Source organism: Dromaius novaehollandiae, chromosome 5 (assembly GCF_036370855.1).
Source record: "Dromaius novaehollandiae isolate bDroNov1 chromosome 5, bDroNov1.hap1, whole genome shotgun sequence".
Lineage (NCBI taxonomy): Eukaryota > Metazoa > Chordata > Aves > Casuariiformes > Dromaiidae > Dromaius > Dromaius novaehollandiae.
The window spans coordinates 35,983,350-36,005,753 of NC_088102.1; the positions used below are offsets into that span (position 1 = coordinate 35,983,350).

At 39.7% G+C, this 22,404-nt stretch overlaps 1 protein-coding gene across 1 annotated transcript in view; it reads left to right on the top strand.

Moving 5' to 3' along the window:
* The first annotated feature begins 526 nt into the window (after positions 1-526).
* SCG5 (secretogranin V) overlaps positions 527-22,404 on the top strand; it is a 32,528-nt gene continuing 10,650 nt past the window's right edge. The window contains exons 1-4 of the mRNA XM_064512435.1: positions 527-636; positions 1,806-2,038; positions 17,056-17,205; positions 20,152-20,264. Coding sequence (XP_064368505.1) covers positions 1,825-2,038; positions 17,056-17,205; positions 20,152-20,264 — 477 coding nt within the window. The 5' untranslated portion in view covers positions 527-636; positions 1,806-1,824. The remainder of the gene's footprint in view (positions 637-1,805; positions 2,039-17,055; positions 17,206-20,151; positions 20,265-22,404) is intronic.

Below are 22,404 nucleotides of genomic sequence, written 5' to 3' on the forward strand. Positions count from 1 at the left end.
ATAAAATGATGGACCTTCTCATTTAGCAAGGTCCTTTTACAGTTTTTTGGATTTTTTGTTTTTTAATCCTGTTACAGATGATGTGTACAACTCTGCTTCATTTGGAAACCTTCACCTGCAGTGCTCAGGGAGATGAATGCTGTATTGTTACCTTGTAAACCTGCTGCTATGTAATACTCTCATCCAGTAATTAAACCACAGATTGCATTATTCTGGTGAGAAAAAGCATACTGGGAAGATGGTCACAGTTCTAGGAATAAGTAGTGTCATCTTACTACAACTGTGTTCGTCTATCAGCAACTTCTTTATTTTTAGAATACACTATTTAGCTGAAAAATAGGGCCTTGAATAGCCCATCCAACCTAGGCTTTGTATTTTTCTTTTTTTCTTTTTTTTTTTTTTTTTTTTAAATTAACTAGTGTGGCAAACAATCTCTGCCTAACATACAGCGTGCATGGGGAGCCCCCGGGCTTCACCGAGCCCTTGCAGCGGGGGCAGCCGCTGCCTGACCGCAGGGGCTGCCGGCCGCCGCGGGGCCGCGCTCGCAGGGAGGGGAAGCGGCGGCGCCGCGGCTGCGCACGGAGGATGCGCGGCCGCGGAGCCACCGCACCCGCAGAGCCGCGCCGCGAGCGGGAGGTGAGTGCGGCGCGGCGGGGGCCGCGGGCCGGGGGTGGGCTGCTCGGGGTGTATTTTGGGCGGCGGCGGGGGGGGGGGGGGGTAAATGCTGGTTTTTGACGGGGGTGTAGAGAGGTGTGGGCTGGTGTGCGTAAGCAGCAGCGGGGCCGCAGACCTGCTCGTTTATGTTAACCGATGTTTGTTACAAACAAACAAACAAACAAAAGAACCCCCTTTTTTTCTCCGAACACAAACGATGGTTCCCGTCACGGGCAGGTGTTTCCTATGGAGAGCGATAAAGCAGAGATGTGCGGCATGGTGGAGCCGCGCACAGGCATAAAGGGCAGTATTTCCAGCATTGTTTTTAAGAGGATTTTTCTGCCATTTTTGCCTCGAAGTCATTTTAAGGTGCATTGTGTGAGATTATAGTAACGGTGGAACATCTTTAAATGGCTGGCTGGGGAAATCAGGGAGACGTGTATGTGTTTCAAGGAAGAAAATGGGGGGTTGCGGGTTTTGTATGTGTGGGTTTGGGGGGGGAAATGGAAGATGTGTGTATTAATTATTATCTGACACGAGGGGGAAACAAGCTGTCAGAGACAATCGCCCTGATTAAAATTCAGCCTTCTAGAAAGAATAGTAAATAGTGGTTGTTGGATTTTGTGTCTATTTAAACTATGCAGAGCAACCATTTAGTGAAAGGTGTTCAAGGGGAGCAAGTGAAACTGATTTGCTTCAGGTGGGGAAGATGATGCATAAAGAGTACTTGTCTGAGGGAGAAATAAAAATACCATGCCACTTGTTTAGTAATTTCTACTGCTTCATTTCTGAGACAGTGCAGGAACATAGCTTGGAAAATGTAGCTTCCATCCGAAGAATTCTCTGCATTCAACCCAGAACTCTGTAAAATAACATGATAAGCAGAGGGGATCCATTTTGTTTGCAGAGATTGATTAATAAATGTTATGAGCAAATGCTAATCAGAAAGCTAAGTGATTTCTGTAACCTGCTCCTCCCTTACCTTTTAGAAAGGAAGAACCTCCCCACTCCATTTTCTTCTACCCTATACCTTTTCAACTGATACTGTGAGCTGTGGTGTGTAATCACAGTAAGATCAGAAGAGTAACTTCCAGCATGCGTACAGAGTTTTTCTGCTATCATTTATAACCAAATTCTTTTCTTCTTCACAGGTGACAGGTGGCTACGAGAATGGCAACTACCTTGCTTTGTAACATGGCATTTCTGCTGGTATTTGGATTGGCTTCAGCTTTTAGTCACAGCCCTAGGACCCCCGATAGGGTTTCCGAAGCAGATATTCAGAGGCTCCTCCATGGAGTTATGGAACAACTGGGCATTGCCAGACCCCGAGTAGAATATCCAGCACACCAGGCTATGAACCTGGTTGGTCCACAGAGCATTGAAGGTAGTTAATTTAAACTTTGAATTATAGTGAATTTATCAGTAATTAGTTCTGTGGTAATTCTTAGCCTGCAGATAATTGTTGTGGATATATATGCAAATATCCTCGTCTTAAAGTTATGGAGTTTTTCACCGTGTTGTTGCCTGATCTTTGTTTTAAAATCATCATCCATTCTTTACCTTCCTTAAAATAATGATTCTGGCACAAGAAGAGGTGACATTTGGAAGTAGTGGCTTTTAGTAAAAGTCATGTTGTCTTAGAAGTGTCTGGTCTGCCGTAACTGGAAATGGCACTGTTGTACAAAATCTTTCCCCTGCGTTGTGTGTATATATATATAGTATGCTGCAGTACACAGAGGGCCATACACTTACCTACTTGTCCGTTGGTATAAAACATGAGCTATAGAGCCAAAATCTCATGGATTTTTGGAAATATTCGTGGACTAGAAGAGCTCAAATGTTTGCGCTCTTGTGCAAGATGGAAGGGAATTAGGCAGGAGGGCTCTTCCTATGTGCTCCAGGACTGCAGCTAACTGTGGGAAGGGATTGGTGATGTAGGAGCAGGGCCGCAAGCAGTGGGAAGCTGGTGGGTGCTCCAGCGGCAAATGCGAGCTGGAACAAACACTACTGCTGCTCTCACTGTCCTCTGAAGTAGCACCTCAAAACTGTCTTGCTATGATGAGTGTTCTGGATTTCTGTTCCTTCCTTTGGCCGGTGCTTCAGATCTCACTTTGTGTGAGTAAAACTTCCTTGGAATCAGTTTCTTTTATAACTATGCAAACTGTCTGAAATATCTGGCTTGAATATTAGGGTATGAAGGTAATGTTGCAGAATGTATTGCTATTTAAATTGTAATGTGCCAGCTTTTATTTTGAGGTTTTAGTAAATGCTTGAATATGTGTAATCTTTTAGTTAATGTGCAAATGTCAAAAACAGAGCAGAAAATTCCAGCCCATTTCTTTCTCATGGTTAGACCTCACATAGCGTACCAAGTCTTTAAAGTTCACGGTAAGTCCTTGTCCTTCACTCTGTCCACGTTCAGAGCTAAAGAATGTCCTAGCCAAAGAGAAAAAATTGCTTTAATGTCAGCTAAGGAGAGGAATAAAACTGAATATGCATTTCTATAAGATAATTGTGGACCCAAGTTTACATATTTTCTAAAGAAATGTTTGTGGGCACGTTTTTCTTCTGCAACCTTAAATGGCAGTGATTAGACTTAAAGAGAAAAATTTGGTCTGTACCTTTTCTTGCTTCTTTGTGAGTGTGGACATGTAGTGAAATTAGCACAAACTGGCAGAAGTGAGTAATTTTACTCTCCTTCTCTTTTCTCCAGAGTTTTTTTTTTTTAATCTTACAAGCGTAAGGAATAACCGTTTTCTGATCCCTGAGTTTTTGCATCATTTTTGGAAGGTATGAGCCTTTAATGAAAAGATGAGGAAATCTGGACCTCTAACAAAAAAATATTTTTATCTCAGCTGTTTGCTGTTACTTTTTAATTACAGTGATAGCAAAAACATTGCTCTTCTCTTAAATATTGAAACTCTGCTGGTACTTGTGAGACTAGAATAATACTAGTTTTCTAGTCATCCATACAATTTACCATAAAAAGCAGGATGGACAAATCTTTGATTTTTTTTTTTTTTAATAAAGTGCTCATAGATAGATATATACCTTCTGTATTATAAGAGAGTAAAACTGAAAGATAATAAATCCAGTTTGTGAATTACATTTAACATTCATCTCTTGGTCAGATATAGATGACTTTTTTTTTTTTTAAAGCCTACCACAGGTATTTAACAGCCTATTGAGAAATCTCTACAAAAATGAAACCTTCTGAGATGAACAATATCAAACAGTGTTAAAATAGACATGCAGATCAGATCTTCATGTCACACATTTCTTCTTGTAAAGTCTTCTGGGTTTTTCAGATAAAGATCACTTGCTCTTTCTTCGGTTTCAGTGGTGACGTATATATGTCTGTATATCTGTTAAAATATCAGATTAGAAACTTGAACCTTAAAAAATAAATCTGAATGTTTTGAAAGTGTTGTTTACAACCACAAACTTAATTTGATCTCGTCAGTATGCATCATACTTTCTTACATCCTACTTAAAAAAAAACCCAGACATATAATTCAGTAAGTTTTGCTCCATGAGTTTGTTTTTAAATATAGACCATGAATTACAGTATAGCGAATTCAAGAAAACTAGCATAGCATTTTCCACCAGCAATTTTAACTATTTACATTGTAAAAGATTTCAGAATTTAATATACCAATAACTGATTATTATATGCCAATATATTATATACCAACAAGAGTGCTTCAGGTTATTGTCTGTTTAGTGTTATGTTTGCTAAATTTGAGGAAAAAATGTACAAGGAGTTTTGCTTGTAGTAGGTGTCAGTGCTTTGGAAACAGAACTGATAAAGAAGCACAGCAAAACATTTATTCAAAATAGTCTGCTTTTGTGAGAGGTTTCTGTACGTTATACTTATGCATACAAGTATCTGCCTGAAAAATTGCGTTTTTGACTTTCCCCTGCAGTCTGCTCACTATTCGGTTTTTGCCAGGGGACTGGCATTCCTGACCTCTGAGCAGCTCCAGTCAGCTGATGTTTTCTAAACAAAATGAAGTAGGAAATGGAGTCAAGCAGAGACCCTGTCCTCTGGGGAGGGGTGAGGGCAGGAGGCGTCTGAGCAAGGACTCCCGCGAGGCATTGCCGTGTTGTAGGCACATGAAGTGTAATGCTCTATACTGTCAAGATATTGTGACCTTTCTGAACTGCGTTTTTCATGTGGTTTGGGGCTTTGGATCTTCTTATTTTCTGTGAAACTGTCACATGATTTAGAAACAGAATTTTCTCGGAGAAAGAAACTCCAGTCTCTGAACCGAACCTGTGCCGAACTCTTGCAACCTGATTGCGTATCAGCTGCTTCTTGGCCAAGGTACAAGGAGGTAACTGAGCAGCACAAGACACAGTATCATGGGGTGTAATGTTTAAGCAAAGAAGCCCCTGTCTGTAGCACAGGTGTAGGCTGACAGTAATATTTTCCATGGATTGGCCTAGAGAGGACTTGTAATTAATATTCCCAGTGGGATATATGTGAACAATAAGTGATTTGTGAGTGAGCTGTAGAAAAAAATAACTGCATATGTTTTTAGAATACATCAGTACAGCCTTTTAGATTCTTAAAAGTCAAAGTGAAATAGTTATTTCTTTTTCTTACTAGAAATCATCACAGCAAGGTAGGAACCACTAACTACTCCCCTGAGGCTCCATCTTCACTGGGATTTTTTGCTTGAAAGTAGTGGAGAGTAGAGTTGGGTTTGAAAATCTCAGATTTATGAGAAATTTTGAGCTGCCAATAGCGTTGACTTCCATCCATTTTCCAGAATATAGTTTGCACTGACCAGTGTAGACACTTAAAACCTGGTTCATGTGCCCATGCCATGTCCTCATCAAGAACCCACTGACTGTTCTGGAGTGCATCTGTCTCCCATTTTGACCAGATGTTTTATCTCAGAATAAGAAACTTTACCAATCACAGCTTAATAAATTTAGTATTTTTCTGCAGAAAATTTGTTTTGAATAGAATGTTTTTCTTACCAAATTTTTGGGGTCAGAAATTGTCCAAACAGGTCTGCTGTAGATCTGGAGCAGTGTTGATAGTGTGGGTGCCATCGGCTCCACCAGAGCCAGGATTCCAAAGCTGCCACTGAATTTTGAAAAGGTCAAGATTTCAGGCAGTGTAAGTACATTTTGAAATGAGGTGCTGTCAAGAAAAAAATAAGTTCTGGAGCTTTGGATTTTGGAAACAAATTTTTAAGCTGACATAATATCATCATGTTTATACTAGCTGCCTTATTGTAATGAAATGTTTGCAAAATTCTGAGTGATTATTATAACAAACTTTTCCCAGCTGAATAAAATCTTAATTTTATACATAACAAAAATACTATTGCTGTTAGTTCATAGGCAGATTTCCTAATTATACCATTTTCCATCTCTGCTACCTTCATTTTTTTCTAGGGATAATCATCACATTTTGGCTTAAAAACTCCTAACGAACAGTCTTAATGTATTGCAACAAACTACGTTGGGTCATCTTTTTTTTTTTCCTCCCCAAAAAAGTTTAGGGCTGACTTGGCAGTAGTCAACTGAACACACAAACTTGCTATTTACTGAAGACAGCTGAAAGATGGACACTTTTGAAGAAACATGTTTAGCCGGCATGTTTTCTCTTTCCTGAGTGACCAGAGAGTTTTGTTCTTGATGCATAGAAAAAAATATGTGGCTTACTAATTGAAAGGGGAAGTCACTGCCTCTGCTAATGTTAAAATCTTTAAATATGTGTTTCTACTTTCATTTCCTTCCCTTTGCATTTGTTAATGTACCTGTTTCTAATCTCAGGCCAATCTGCTAAAATAGGAATAGAGTCTAGAAAATGTATGACAGTTTAACCTACTAAAATTACTGTGAGCTGCAGACTGTATGTAGTCAAAGGAGAGATACAAGGTCAAGCGGAGAAGGAGCAAGTGTGAGCTTTTCTCTGTGCCCCAGCAGTGTGCGCTGCTTTGGGAGGCCGGTTTCCCTCTCAGAGCCTCGATGAGGCACTCGCTGTAAGGCAACGTGAACCCTTCTTCTGCCCGAGGTCTGGTAGCAGAGTGAAAACAAGAAGCTTCACCTGATAAATATGTCACAAAATGTGAATTGCCCATCTAATTCAGTGCACTTGTATACCTCAGCCAGCAGATGATGCATTGCACGTTAACACAGCAGACACCAAACACATCCTACATGATTGAAAAAAGCAAAATATGAGTTTTCTATAGGTAACTGAGTTTTTGTAGTTACTGTTTTTATTTATTATTAAAATAGTGTACAAGTACCACCGTGCTATATTCAGGTTTCCCATTGAGAATAACAGGATTGCATCTGTGTTAATAGAGAACAAAAGACAATAAAATAACGTATTATCCTTTATCAAAAACATAACGTAGATGTTATATGGACAAATGCCTTCAGCATTTCAGAAGCGTAGAAGTTGGTTTTTTGGCCTGACAAGGAGTTTGTGAAGCAAGAGACTCCATGCCTTTTTTGCATGCAAATACTCTGCATTCCAGGTGTTAAATCTGTATCAGTCTTCTCTCACTCCCTCTCCCCTCCTCTTCTTGTCTTTTTTTCTTTCATCGTACCATGCATAGGAGAACAGTAAAATCTCACTTAGACACACGGGGGCACTAACAGCCCAGCTCGGGCTGTTTAAAGCCCTTACTTCATAATAGTAAAAAGTCTCATTTTGATTTTGAAAACGTTGTCTCCTGGCATTTCCTTTAGGAAAGCATTTTGCCTCCTTTATAACTCAATGCAGTGAAAAGCATCTCAGGGTTTTTTGGTTTGGTTCAGTTGATTAGTTTTTTATGTTTACAATTTTTTTTAGATACGTTTCAAACGAAGCCGTGGTTGACAAAGGTGCTGGTGTGTGACAGCCCAGAGACTGTGAAGTTTTCAATTTACAAAAAGGCATAATGCTGTCAACCTGAATGAAAACACTAGATAACGTCTCTTAAATCCTGACCTGATCATTTGTAGAAATAAGAAAAAATGATGCCTCATCAGGAATGAGCAGGGCTTTTGACTCTCCTGCAGAGACTGCGTGCTGCTGCTGCAGGAAGGGCTGGGGTTTGTTTGGAGTTTTTTGGAGGGAAGGAGATACCTGTTTGTGTTTTAGAAAAAGGTGGTTATGGTTTGCCTGATGGAGATGATCAAACTCTAGAAAATTATATTAGTATTTTTTACTAACAGCTAGTGGTTAATTACTTATGAGTGCAGAGTCTGTACAAACAGCATTTTGCATGAAATCTACTTTTTGAAAAATATATGCAGATTACTGACATATGCTAATAATGTCTGTTTAATAACTATTCTGTTTACATATTCCTAATAAGAAAACTGAGACAGACAATGCTGGATTGCCTTGCTGTCTGCCCAGCAATATGCCCACGAGACTGCTACTCTTTTCCCGCAAGGACAGTATAGTCTCCTTACTAGAAAGCTGTCAAAGCTTTTGCTTGTGAATGCATCTGTGAGTGCAGAAGTGACCTCTGCGCTCCTTTGGCTTTGGGCTAGCATGTGCTGTCCTTATGCCCTAAGATACTTGGTCTTCCTTGGGTGACGAGAAGTTATATCCATGGACAGTGACCTGGGAATCTAATACCGGCAAGCGCGCCGATGCTACGGCTGCGTCCGCTTTGCTCTCGCTTACGCCTTCCGTGCCAGGTTTGGGGGCGGCCGCGTGGAGTCAGCAGGCTGGCAGAGTGCCACCGGACTGGGGCAGACCTCCCACAGCCAATTATGCTGCTTCAGGGCCACTTTGTAGTGTCAATTTAGTGCAAAGAAACCACACAGTCATTGGGGATTTGGATTATTGTATCTGTTCTGCGGAGAAAGTCCTGCTGCAGTTAAAAGGTAAAGTTACATTCACAGTGGGACTGCTTTTGCTGAGGCACACATGACTGTAATCAAACCGAGTGTTAGGGGCCTGATGTTTAACAAACAGCATCAACCCCCGACATCGCTCTGCTGGTCTCTACTTTCAGGTTTTTTGCAAATTACTAGAAAAGCCCAGCAAATATAATTTCCAAATTTAATATAGACATCACAGATCTGAAACATGAAATGGAAAGAGTAGGAGTACATTTTTTAATACATTGATGTGCTAGACCTCTGGATTTTTATAGGCCGTACTAAAAATGTGTGCTATTTTTTTTTCCCCCAAAATTGTAATGCCTAATGTAACCACAGTATCAGCTGGTGATGGATGTTGTAAGAGAGGCAATTTAGAATGCTAGTCCTGAAATTAGAAGTCAGGAAGCAAATGACAGTGGTGGTTTATAGTGAATTTTCTTCATCAGAATAGGTGATATGGCACAGATCTGTGAAGAAATCACCTGTGAAATAGGTTTTATCTGTAACTGCATGTAGGAGAATAATGAGCTTGTGTGAGTTTATTTGTTCTTTATTTTATTAAAGGCAGCGTTTGAAAATTTGACTTGTAATATCCCTGCTTCTGTATGAGCTTGTAGGACATGGCAAGCTCTGAGTAACAAGAATGCAGAAGTTGTTTGTGTTGCTATGTGGAGGTGGCTTCATGTTATTTCAGAGTGTTTGACAACCTTCTTAAGAAGCAAGGGCTAGATCTAGCGGCGGCGATGGATGTTGCCCCTGTGGACCCTGCCACTGCTGAGTTGAGGGAATTGCCGTGTCCTTGAATACCCAGCCCTGTGCATGCCTGCTCAGTAGGTCTGAGAAGAGGTAGGGCAAATCCTCAAAACTAGGGTGCTGATCAGAGAAGCACTGAAGTTAGCCGACAGGAAATGCAACGAAAGTGTATTAATCCCTGTTTCTCCCTGTATCTTGGTTATTTTCGTGTGGCTCTGACTAAGGGCATTGAGACTTTGAACTGTTGCTTGAAATTAGATGTGTATAGCAGTGGTCTCTCTCAGCTACAGAAGGGAGGGCAGGTGTCATCATCCATCCCTTCTTTACTAGCCCAGTGGTTAGCGTAATTGTCCACGATCCTGGGAACCAAGAAGATAAAGTGACTTCAGCTCTTTAACCTTCCCACTAACTTGGTGAGCAGCTGTTACATGGTATAGGCTACTGCTGCTCTTCATAAAGTCATGTTTAAGAGATACTATCAGAGGAGGAAGGGGAGTGAGATGGGACTTTTTCATGGAAGAAAGGTCGCAGGTCTGCAAGAGTTAGAATTAAGTAGATTCTTATGTACCTAAAAGTGATTAGTTAATTAGAATGGGTTTAGATACACATTTAAATCCCAAATTATTTTTCTCTGTGTGATAGATAAGCTGATGAGAGAGGTAAGAAACCTGAGGAGATGGAATATGATAGCTGCCATATTATTTTATAGTACTTTTGCTTTCTAGTGTCAGCAGATTATATATAGAAATTTAATATGAAAATGTAAAATTTTATCTAGCAATGAAATATGGTCCATAAGATTTCAAAATCTTCCAGTGAAGACAGGACAAATTATGAGGAGCTCTTGTTTTCTAGGAATTTTTCCTTGCATATCTTTCATATGAATAAAACGAGTTGTTGGGCACATTTAACAGCATTTATACCTTTTTGTAATTGTTCTCTAAATCATGTTCGTTTCCCCTGCTCCCATCTGAATTTTAAATCAACTTGCCACAGGGAAGATTTTTTTAATTTATTTGATTCTATGAAAAGATATTTTAAAAGTCTAGACAAAGAAGCGATTCTTGCTTTTCTTGTGGTGTAGTGTGTAGAAGATAGGATCTCTGGCATGCTCCAGAGGTTTCCAGAGCTGTTCTCTTTGTGCTTCCCGTGGCGAGTTCTTTCAGCAGCGCCCTTAGAGCTGCTTTGGGGATGAATGGGAAGAAGAGTGTGCTCCACCACTGAGCGGAGGGGAGGAAGAGGCTAGTTTCTGCCCCTTGGCACCCTCTAGTACATCGAGTTTGCACTGCACTGCACTGCACTGCACTGGATTGCCAAAGAGCAGCGTTCGGCCTCATCTTATGCTACAGGGCTCTTCATATTACCACTCTGCTGTGCCTACACTTTCATTCAAGTGCAAGGGAACCCTCGTCTTGATTCAGGCCGTGTCAGCAGAAGTTTTGGACAGGAAAGCTGCTGTTTCTAGAGTTGTGAGTTTATCCCAGGTCACCGAAGCAGACACTTGGGACCCTTGTAACCTCACACTGCAGTTGGTCAGGATGTAATGATTTGGGGGAATCAGAAAATCTACACAGGTGGCACTTGTCAGATAGATGTGCAAAGCTATTAAATGTGTTGAAGAACCAGCTGGGGACTTTGAGCAGTGTGCATGAAAAATAGAATTTAAGTGATTAATTTCATGAAGTACAGCGAAACAGTACATGGAAGATATGGACCTCTTTTGGGCAATTCTGGTGCCTCCATGCTTCACATTACAGGCATGAAAGAAGGACTTTTCTATGAGTTTGTTGGCATAGATGGATCATTTGGATGGCCAATGCCGGTGAATAAAGTGCTTTGGTTTTTAGTTGGCATATTTGCATTTATAGGTTTGAAATAGTGACCCATCCCTCATGGGATAAAGTAGGTCACCAGCTTCCTTTGGTTGCCCTGCTTCACAAAGCCACATACTGCACCCGTGGCCATTAGCAAGATAATGATCAGTCAGGTACAGGTGCGTGTTGTTTGCTGGATGTGCTTTTCCTTGACTCTGCTGATGCCTAGTAGCTGGAAGTCAGTGTGACAAAAGATGGCTATTGCTGCATCCTGTAGCTTGTGCTTTGTTCGTGAAAGGGATGCCCTTATCTGTAAGTGAGGTGGGAAAGCTTTCTACTTAGACTGAAAGGCACATTATTAGACTCCATTATAGCACTGTTCAACCAAGGGAGACATAAGAGATTGCTTTTGTGCACTGTCAGCAAGTGTGCTGCTGTTTTCTTTATTGTGTGTGCAATTTGAATAATGAGTAATAATGACATATAAGTTACTGTTATAAATTCTTTGAGAGAGAGGAATGGGTGTTGCTTTGGTCCTAAGCTTTTCACAATAAAAGCATTTCATATCTTAAGTATTTGTACTGTTTGCAGTTAAAATATGGGATAAAAATTGAATCATTTGCTGAAAACAAGGTCAGTAATTATGTGACATGTGTGCTTAAAACTTTAAAAAACACACTGAAAGGAGTATTTCCCTCTGCAAAGAAAAGGAAAATTAATCTTCATAGTTTTAAGAAACTTTATACCACTAGGAGATAGAAGCAGACTCTGGAATCAGGAATACTTGTCTATGTATAGCTGTTTTCCTGGGTTTCCCCAGGCCTGCTATTGAATGGGTAAGGAAGTTGGCTATCTTTGCATTTTTCCATTCTTGGTTCTTCTGTGCTCTTTCTCCAGCAAGTGGAACCTCCCTTCCCTATTTGCATATTCAGCAGCTTCTGTGGAACAGAGAAAACCTGAGAATTTATAATTTCTTGTGTGCCTCTTGTTTCCTGACCTGAATCAGTCTCAGCAACAGAGAAGAGTAAGACTCTCTAGGATGAAGCTAGCTGAAGATGCAAGGGGGAAAAATGGCATTGAGACTGCAAGGCTTATGGATGTTAGAAAGGGGAATGAAAATGTATTATTTACATTTTTGTCAAGATTTTTGGGACAGTTTGAATTAATTGTATTGCATGATGGAGAATCTTGCAGCTAATAAATGAAAGGAAAAAGGAGTATAGTGGATGTAATGCCTTATAAAGATACAAGAATGCCCCAGCAGCATACTGGCAGACTTACCTCTGACTAGGGATGAGGCATCACTTTTGAATGTGATGACGACACAGGAAAGGCAGATACTGCAGGGTGACTGGTGACAGAAATGCTTAATCCAGGATAGCATGGAAAGCTGTCACAGCAAAAGGAAAAAGCGCTATCCCTGTACCAGAGATGACACACTGGAAAATGTTAGGAAGATTTTTCCCAGTGATAAGGACTAATAGTTTAGATTAACAAAACATTTTGCAAGGTAATGAAGATGGTTTTGCATCTCATATTACTATCTGTTTCCATTTCATGAACTGACTTAGAGCAGAGAGCTAAGAGACCGTACAGATCTTGGAGACCAGCCTTGGATACACTCTGATAGAGTTTTTCAGGCAGCAAAGGTCCCTTTGCATGTCTAGTGAAATTCAAGGCAGCCACAGATAGCTGCCAGATGAGTCTCCCCATGTGGAGATTTCTTCTCCAGCATAGCATTTCCTTACTTGTCACCTCCTAAACCAAGCATCATGTGAGAAATACAGCAAAAAGGGGCATGTCGGGCAGATTCTTGATACACTTCATCTCTTGCTGGCAGTGGCTCCCTCAGGATTGTTACTCAAGAGGGAAAGGCTGTACCAGTCTTCCCTTGCAGCTCGTATTTGCGTGGAGTTTGCGGAACTCAAGATCGTAAGAGGTGCAGCTGTTCCTTGGGGGGGCTGTTCCTCTCTGCTGCTGGGAAAGGCTCGGACACTTTAGGAATCTGCTCTGTGATACTTAAGAGCAAAAATGTGAAAACTAGGGCAGCTGACATGAGTTTGAAACTTAGTGGGAGTTAATTTGGGATCTGTGATTTATTTACGCACAGCCGACATTCGCATTCTGTTTTACTTTGTTTCTCCTTTCTAAAATTGGCCAAGTCGCCTCTGTTGGGAAGCTGTGGAAGGGGTAACCCTGTCTGCACCATGAGGCGGAAAACCGTTCTGCTTAGGCTGAGGGGCAGGTTCTGTCTTGGAGTGCTCTGCAATCATTTTGCACTTTGGAACTAAAATGTGGGCACTTTGAATTTTTAGTCAATTCCCAGTATCTCAAAACTAAGATAATAGTAGCCGTTTTTTGAAATGATTAAAGAACCTTCCAGAATGATGGAGAGAGGGAGGGAGGGAGGAAGATGCGTTGTTTCATTTTTATTTTCCACTGCAACAGTGCACGTCATGTTCACTGAGACCAGGGCCGGAGGATGGCTACATATATACAGCAGTTTAAATGAAGTCCAAAGCTAATTATGAAATACAGACTTAAGTCTAAAAGACCTAGACCAGTAGTTCTTTATCTTGCAGAGGGAAGTAAAATAAGCCCGTGCTCACACAGACATCCTGCACGTGAGAGGGGGCTGAGTTTTTTTGCTTGTGTGTGGCATACAGAAGCCAGTTCATACAACGAGCAAGCAGAGATGGGAAAAACATGGATTTATCTAGCCCATCCCTTCTCAGTGAAGGACTGCTCTCTGCACTATTCCTGCAGGTTTTGTCTAATCGAGTTTCAGATGATTTAACAATGGTATCTCTCGTGCTTCCCTTCGATAGGAAATGACGGCAGGTTCCCTGATACTTAGTCCTGTTTGCTTTTGCACTTGCTGTGTTTGTGCCTCAAGGTTTGGTCCAGGTTCAAGAGACCCATCTTGTGCTGTCTTTTGACAGTGTATATTATTGTATCGCAATATTTTGACTTGGCAGCTGCCGTATATATAATCCTAATCTGTTTCTTCAAATCAGTAACTTTACAATACGAAAACTAATGCAATTTGTGGAATACTGTATGTAATACCCCTATTTGGTATAGTCATAGCATTTTATTTTTACTATTGCAGTCTTTACTGAGTGCACTGTTTATCACCATTTATAAGGAACGAGCTTTGCTAACACTATTAAATCGCTCAAGTGTGCAAAATTATGGCACCAGAGCAGGTGTTGTTGTCTCTAGTTCTTATGGAAAGAAAGGAAAAACCCTTAAACAGTCCTGAACATTTATACCTAAAGGAAACGATCCTTTATATTAATATAAAAAGATTGTTTTGTACTCAGTCAAGGGAATTGTTGGCAGTCAGTTTAAACTTACATGTATATATAGCACGCTGGAGCCTGCTAAGTACCTCTGTTTTCTTTATGGATGGAGCTTTGGTGCCAAGAGGTCTGCACCAAGTACAAGTGTAGATACGCTTGTATCTGACAGATTGTCCCACAGTGAACTGCATTGTATATAGGATATTCAAACACGTATTGATTATGTGGTTCTGTAGTTTACAGCAGAATCATAAACTGATGCTTTTAAGTACAAATATGCAATCAATCTTCATATGCAGGAGCTCTGTACAGAAGAAATATTTTATGCTCTACATTAGGTATCATAAGACGGCTCTTTTTAATCTCATCACTATAGCATTTTTGTGAATCTGTACTGTTCTGACAAGCATCATCTCTGTGTTGACTGTGGTCTGTAAATGTATAATAAAGTTGATAGTGTGTGTAAGTATATTCCAGTTTCAGTACAAAGTCTCATGGTCAGCTACAAGGGAAAATGTTGTAACACACAGCTGCAAAGATTTAAAAGATTTCTTTTGTGTTTGTTACAGATCTGTAAAAGTTTCCTCAAACATTGCACTACAGAATAAGAAACTTGTACTTGAAGGGGAAAAATTAGCATTTTAGTTAGATTTTAGTCTGTCATGTAAATAAAATTGGAATATATGTGCTTATAGACTAACTTGCCTTTGGTGCTATAATGTCAGCTTCGAATTGTTTATTTGCAAAATCTAGTCAATTTGATTCAACTGCCACTTCTAAATGTAGAAATGGATACATAATTTCTAAAGACTACCTTATGTTAGCAATTTTTGAAAGTGATTATGTTAGCTCATGATGCCTAACCACATCAAACATGCAACTTATGGTAGCAGTATTTATTTATAGGTCTGGACAGGAGTACTTGAATGATTTTTCTCCAGCAGCTTTCATGTTCAGAAACTTTATTCCGATCTTTTGGATCTGTGAAAATTTGGAGACTATTTGGTGATACTACAGTGATCATGCTATTTACCCAGATGGTCGTGTCTGCATTCACTCTTTAACCCACATTTTTCCGTCATTCAAATTCTTTTTCCTCTCATTCCTGATTAGTGGAACTTCTGTATTGAATGTATTTTGTTATCCCTCATTATATAGGGTTTTAAAAAACATTGTTCTGCTGTCACAGAACCTTCTTGGTACTCAGTAACTATTTTACTGAGTTGCTGCAGTGTGTGTGGTGTTTATTTTATGGCAGGGAAAAAAAGCTTATTTGAAACTAAGTCTTTATTTGTCTTAAATTCAAAAGAATACTGTAAAATAGTACTTAGAAAACTCCTCAAACAGCTGGGCTTTAGCATTTAGATGCATTTGGCCAGTAATGCATGCAAAAAAGATCTGGAGCACATAAATATTTGTAGAAAGAAATATAAAGAAAATGGGCTGTGCTTGGTTCCCAAAACCTTAGTGGAAGCCTGTACTTGGCAAAGGCAAGGTGCCTAAGCTGAGAGGCGTGGAAGAAGGAAGGAGAGATGCACTGTCACTCCTCTGCAGGTCTCAAATTAATGCTTAAAAACAGTAATGCTAAAAAACATTAAAACAGGACACCAGTCCTGTTTGTTCAAGTCTTCGAATGAGGATTTTGCCCTTTATGCATCTCTGTAGTTCCTCTACTCTTGCAACCTGGAACCCTGTTTTGGCTCGCTATGCCACACCAGTTCTGTGTGTGTTTGTCCAGGAACAGAAAACACCTTTACTTGTCCTTCACTGCTGGGTTATAAAACCCTGCTTCACTTTCACAGTACTGCAAACCATAGCTCTTTAGAGCCAGGGTGCTCCGAGTGCCGTAGGGCAAACATCAAAGCCTGAATCTAGAACTGATCTATTAAGTAAAGATATCAAAAGCTACTGAATGTGATGTTTCATACCATAATGGCTAAAGTGTAGATGTGCACATGCAAGCTTTCTGTTAACTATATGGACTCTTAATCACTTTTCACCATTACTGCAGGAAACTCGGATTTGCATTTAAAAAGCAGTTTGACCTAAAAATATTTCTTCTAGCTGTGAACAACCAAATTTGATAGAATTTCTTGGATCTTTTCACATAGATGAATTTATTAATGTTATTGATAGATTATTAGTATCAATAGCACATTATTATTATTATAAATATTATTAATAATATTAAAACAAAATTATAAATTCTAGGCTCTAAATGGTATTATTTCTTTTTACAATGTGATTAACTTTGTTTTTCTGGAATGACGCTGTCTTGACATACCTTGCTCAATTACTTGCTAAAGTGAACGGGAACATCATCAGTGACTGAGGATGATTGTGCAGTAAATGCTTTAAGTTCCATTACTGTCTCTAATCATGAAATTTTCTTTTTCTTTGCTTTTTCTTACCTGTAACTTATATAGTTAAGTGGAAAAACAGTAAGATTAATAGGAAGTGGCTGAGTTTGTCTCATAATTTTGTTTTTATTACCTAAGTGATCTGATTTAGGTCACAGGATTATGTGTCTGAAAGAGGTTTCTAGAATCTAACCTCTCTGAAACATTTATACGTATTTTTTAAATCTAAGACTAATCAAGAAATCTTACTTGAAGAAACTAAAGCACTTCTACTTTTAATTTTTTAAAAAGACCATCTGTATAAATCTTCTTTGCTAGGTGGTGCACATGAGGGTCTCCAGCACTTGGGTCCTTATGGAAATATCCCAAATATTGTGGCTGAGCTGACAGGAGACAATATACCAAAGGATTTTAGTGAAGATCAAGGATATCCTGACCCTCCAAATCCCTGCCCCATTGGAAAAACAGGTAATTCTGCTATTGCCTTCATACATCTCTACTCACCGTACTACTGAATCTTTCAGTGGTGTACTAAGCAGAGCGACACTTCATCGGTCATGGGTGTGTTCATTCATTCTCCACCTAGGAGCAGAACCATGAGCAATCAGGTATTTTAGATGAGCTTTTTGTTTATTATGTGCAACTTTTATATTGCTGTATGACTGCTATAGAAGGTGAGGTCAAAAAGACCATCTTAACCTTCAAGTAGAGGATGGTGAGATTTATGACAGTGTCTTGTTATGGAGGGAGGGCTTTTTTAGGCTGGCCCTTGAAAAAAGTTATTCTTCTGTACAAAAGAGATTTACCCTTTTTTTAAAGACTTTCATTGTGCCAGAGGAATGAAACTGTCTGCCCTGATCTCCAACCCAGACCATGAGTCAATATTTAAGATACCTTGGCTCCAATCCACGTGGCTTTATAGCTCACTGAGGGTATGTCTACGCCAAGAAATGGAGAACTACGTGGACATACCCTAACTCATTACAAGCAAGTTTGCTCCGAAAGAGGTAATACAGCCTCTGAGGGTTGGAGTGGTATCGTACCTGGGACACTCAATACATCCCTTCGCTTGGAGCGGTGTGTATACTAAGCCATGCGTGTGGCTAGTGCTCAGGGATCTTTAATGTAGCACTACATGTGCATGATACAGACATATCCTAAGGGAACTGATCTTTTTCCTGTTATTTGAGCCAAGGAATGATTTCCAGTACTGCGAGCAGTAGTAAAACACCCATTGGCTGCTGTGGGAGCTGGAACTGGGAATGAGCACTCCATTTTCTCTCATTTTTCATTTGTGAACTAAGAGATCCTTTCAAAATCTTTTCTGTTTAGTCTTCATTTATGTTATTTAGATAATGCAAAGCAGGTGTCCATATGCTTATTTTAAAATGTTCTCACTAGCTTGGAAGTGATCAGAAAATAAGTATTTATCATGAAAAGTTTTGCAAACAGTATTTTCACTTTTCATTCAAAAATACAAAAAATTTCTATAAGTCCTCACTACTGTTTTCTATTACAGCCCATTTGGTGATGATGATTGCATCTCTTTTGAAATAATATCTAAGTTTCCTTTTTGTTCAATATAGCTATTGTCTGACAGGTTACGAATGATGGTTTTACGTTTCCTTACACACTCAAGCATGTAGACTTTCTGTCTTGTGTGCTTGCCCATCAGACTTCAGTTAGTGAGTAGATAACTAAAATAAAAACCTGGCATCCAGAGAAATGACTTTGAAGAGTTCTTCAATTTTTCTTTTTTAGGTGAAATAAAAGTTGTTAGCTAAACCATTAGAGTCAGATATGAACACGGAGAGAATTCTTAGGAAAGTGCTGCCTAGTCAGATAAGCTGCTCTGTCATAGGTACGCTGTGAGTGGAGATAATATCTCCTAGGATTAGAGTAAAATGTTTTTCAGAGCCTTAAATGGAAATTCAAGTGGTGACTGTTAAAACTGTATTATGCATACAAATTACCAGAGGCCTTCCTCAGTCAGGTCTGTGGATTTGCTTAATGGAAAACAATTTTTCCAGTCACTGTCTGCATATGCACATTCCACAGCGGGATTACATACGCCTCAAGCACTTGAGCTTGAAGACTTTTTGACTAGCAGTCACCGAGGGCACACATATGTCCAGCTCCTCCATGTTTTCCTACAAAAGGCACAGACACTGCAACAAGGTCTACCACATCTCTGTTGTCACCTGCTTCTCAGTTTTAGATGACTCTGTCCCTAGTGAGACAGAAATAATTTCTTAGCGCTTCTAGTTAAATGCTAACAGCTCCTGAGTTAGTTAGCCAGTATGGTTAGTTTTTCCCTGTTTCCTATTGGCAACTTCTTTTTTTTTCTCCTGAGGAGAAAAGAGAGAAAGCAGGATCTATTGGACTTAACCTCAGGACACTGACTTCAATTCATATTTAATTTAAGCCTTTACTGCCTCCTATATCTACAGAAAAAAGAAGCCATCTGTGAATCTTTTTCCATGATGATCACACAAGGACAGAAAGGAAAGTCCACAGGTGTACCTTCTGGAGTGCCCCTCGTCTGGCAGATCTCATCGCTTGAATGCCCAGCGTCAGGTCCTGGGTGGTGGGATCCCCTTGGGCAAGTCTGAGAGGGGCCTGAGGCTGCAAGCACATGACACTGGTGAAGGCAAGGGAACTCCAGGGGCAAATTCCATCTAAAGCGCTACTCTGGGCTCGTGTTTCTGCATCTTTGTTTAATGCAAAGATCACTTCGTTTTGGTGAAAAGTCCATAAGCAGATTTTTAAAAGGGTATTGTGTCTGGCATGGCACCATCTGTGGAGCCATCCATTGTGATTAAAGGATGTTCCTGGAAACCCCAGATCAGTTGCCAATCTTCAGAAGTGTCTTTAGCATAAAACTTCTGCCGCATTACATTTTTATGGGAACCTCTGATGCCTAAATGATTTTCAGCCGTTTTGAACAAAGTAGCAAACCAGCAATGGATTTCCGTGAATAGGTACTTAGTAAAGGAAATTCTGCCTTTGCTCACAGTCATTGTACCATAAGCTTCAAAAGTATTGATTAAACAATTTCTACCACTTCCTGTGGGCATTTAAAAATAAAAATAGGACCTCCCTGAATCAGAATAACATGCCATTCTACCTAAAATTAGTTTCAGTCACTGATTTTAAGAAAATTGGTAGGGATGGGTAGGCTTGGAAAATGAGTTTAGCTTTGAACTCTCATTTAGTTGTATTTTTTAAGAAATATTTAAATATGTCCTGACAAACTCCTTTCAAAAGAAGAAAAAGCTTATATAAGCTCGTCTAGTTCTTTAAATGTTTTTATTGCATAACTGCATTTAAGAATTTTGGCCCTAAATATGAACATGTTCATAGTGTGTTTTTCAAGTTACTAAGCACTCAATGCTTTCTAACATATTTTTACAGTTAATGATGGGTGTCTAGAAAACACCCCAGACACAGCAGAGTTCAGTAGAGAATACCAGCTGCACCAACACCTTTTTGATCCAGAGCATGACTATCCCAACATGGGCAAGTGGGTGAGTATATAATTCTTCCTTATTTTGCTGCATGTCATATTGGGTATTGTCTGCTGCATGAGATAGAATGAAGCAACAAGGAGAAGACTATATTCATTGCTGGAAAAATTATCACCCTAAGAGAGACTGCTTAAAAGGATGAACTTACCCTTAAAAATATACAACAAAATGGCTAAGAAAAATGGAAAACGATCGATGAAAAGTCCATCAAAAGTAAACAGAAATCCTTGTCTTATTACCTGTCTTAAATTATGACAACTACATATGTGCTTGATAAATGCAACAAACCACAAATCAAGCTACAGTGAACATGTAACCAAAATTAGTGCAGATTTTAGCAGAAGATTTCAGATTATAACAGGGCTCTAATTTGAAAGGTTATTTAAATGAGGCACTGTTCAGATACTTAGATGTTATGGAGTGCAGCAATGCCTGAACAGCTTTAAAAGTCTTGGCCTAGAAAACCAATAATCAGGGATTCCCCGTGACCTAAGGATTTTGGAGATCTTGTTGCTCCTTCTTCTATCCAGGCTGTGCACTACCTTTCAGAAAGAAAGTTGCCAGGGAGAGCTCAGTGAGGCTATTTTGGAGCCTGGTACCAACAAGGCTGGAGTCGGTGGGAAGCATGAGGGGCGGACAGCTTGCCCTTGGGCAGGAGCAAAGCCCGCCAGGCATTGCTCATCGAAGTGATCCAGCCTTGTCTCTTCCCTTTCTCTTCCCTCTTGCTTGCATGAAAGCAGAACGTCAATACTTTGTGTTGGAACGATATTACCGTATTGTTATCAAAAACCCATTTTATACATTGCGTATAATAAATACAGCCAGCTACACTAAGGGCAAAAACCTTGCTCTACACATACAAGGACTTAAATAACTCCAGGAAGACTATTTCTGCAGGCTAGAGGCTCCAAAGAGAGCTCTGCAGCTTAATCTTAGATTACATCAGTTAAATGTCCAATCCCAAATCCATCTTCAGGCGCCAGGAAAACAATAACAATGGTCATAATTTATGCTTCTAGAACAAATCATGAAATCTCATTATACATTGTTATAACACTTTACTTAAGATTACTCTAACCCAGTGTTCCATAAGCATATATCGGTAAATGGACATGTTTGGCAGCCTCTTTTCCTGCTGTAATCATGAGACAATGATTCATCTTTTATAATCAAACCAGTATAAGATTTATAGCCTTAATTACTTATGTGAGTGCTAAATTTCTAGAGAGAATCATGCCAAAATCCAAATTTTGGAAAGTCTTGTTGCATTCTAAGTAATTACCATCAAAGGTTTTCATTTTAAAAACACCAGATGGTGAACTTTATTATTTATGCCAGATAATGCAGTTAGTTTTCTTATTATTCATAAGTAATTTATTTTCATAATGCCATGTTGAAGACAATAAATACACTTCTGCAAAGCTTTGGCCTATTGCAGTATTTCAGAATCAGGGTACATACTGTGTTGTCGCCAGCAACATATATACTTAACAAATGGTAGGTAATCATTAATGAGTACTGGCCTTTTTTCATTTCTCCATCCATCACTACTAATTCAGGGAAAAAACTACTCACACATGGATTAAAACAGACTGCTAGGTCCCAAACAGTAATCATATCTAGCTGCAGCATAGCCAAGTCCAGATCTTTTTAATTAGAGATGAAACAGCTGGTAATGTACACGATCAAATGTTCTGCGGAGATCCAGGAGTAGTGCCCCAATACCTCCTCGTTGTATATTACTACACGTTAAAAAGATGAGGAAATATAATGATATCTGTTTTCATAGACATTTTTGTTATTTTTCCCCCTTTGGAAAAATAAGAGCAGAAAAGCACTCTAGAAATTAGCTAACTGAGACTTTCTTAAAGAGCGATAAAGAGAGAAAGCATAGCTTTCAGTTTTAGGTCACTGACTGGCATCTGGATTAGATAGGTCATAAATGACCAACCCAGGAGACTGTGAGCATCCACATCCCCCCAGAAAGCCCCTGCGCCGGTAGCTGGCTCCTGCTTTGGCAATCGTCAGCAGAGAAACCTAAGACCACATACTCATAGGAGATGTAAATATTGCATTGCTATACACAATTCCACAAGATCGCGGGTGCTATGGAAGGCACTAGGTTGTCACTGCGGTCCGA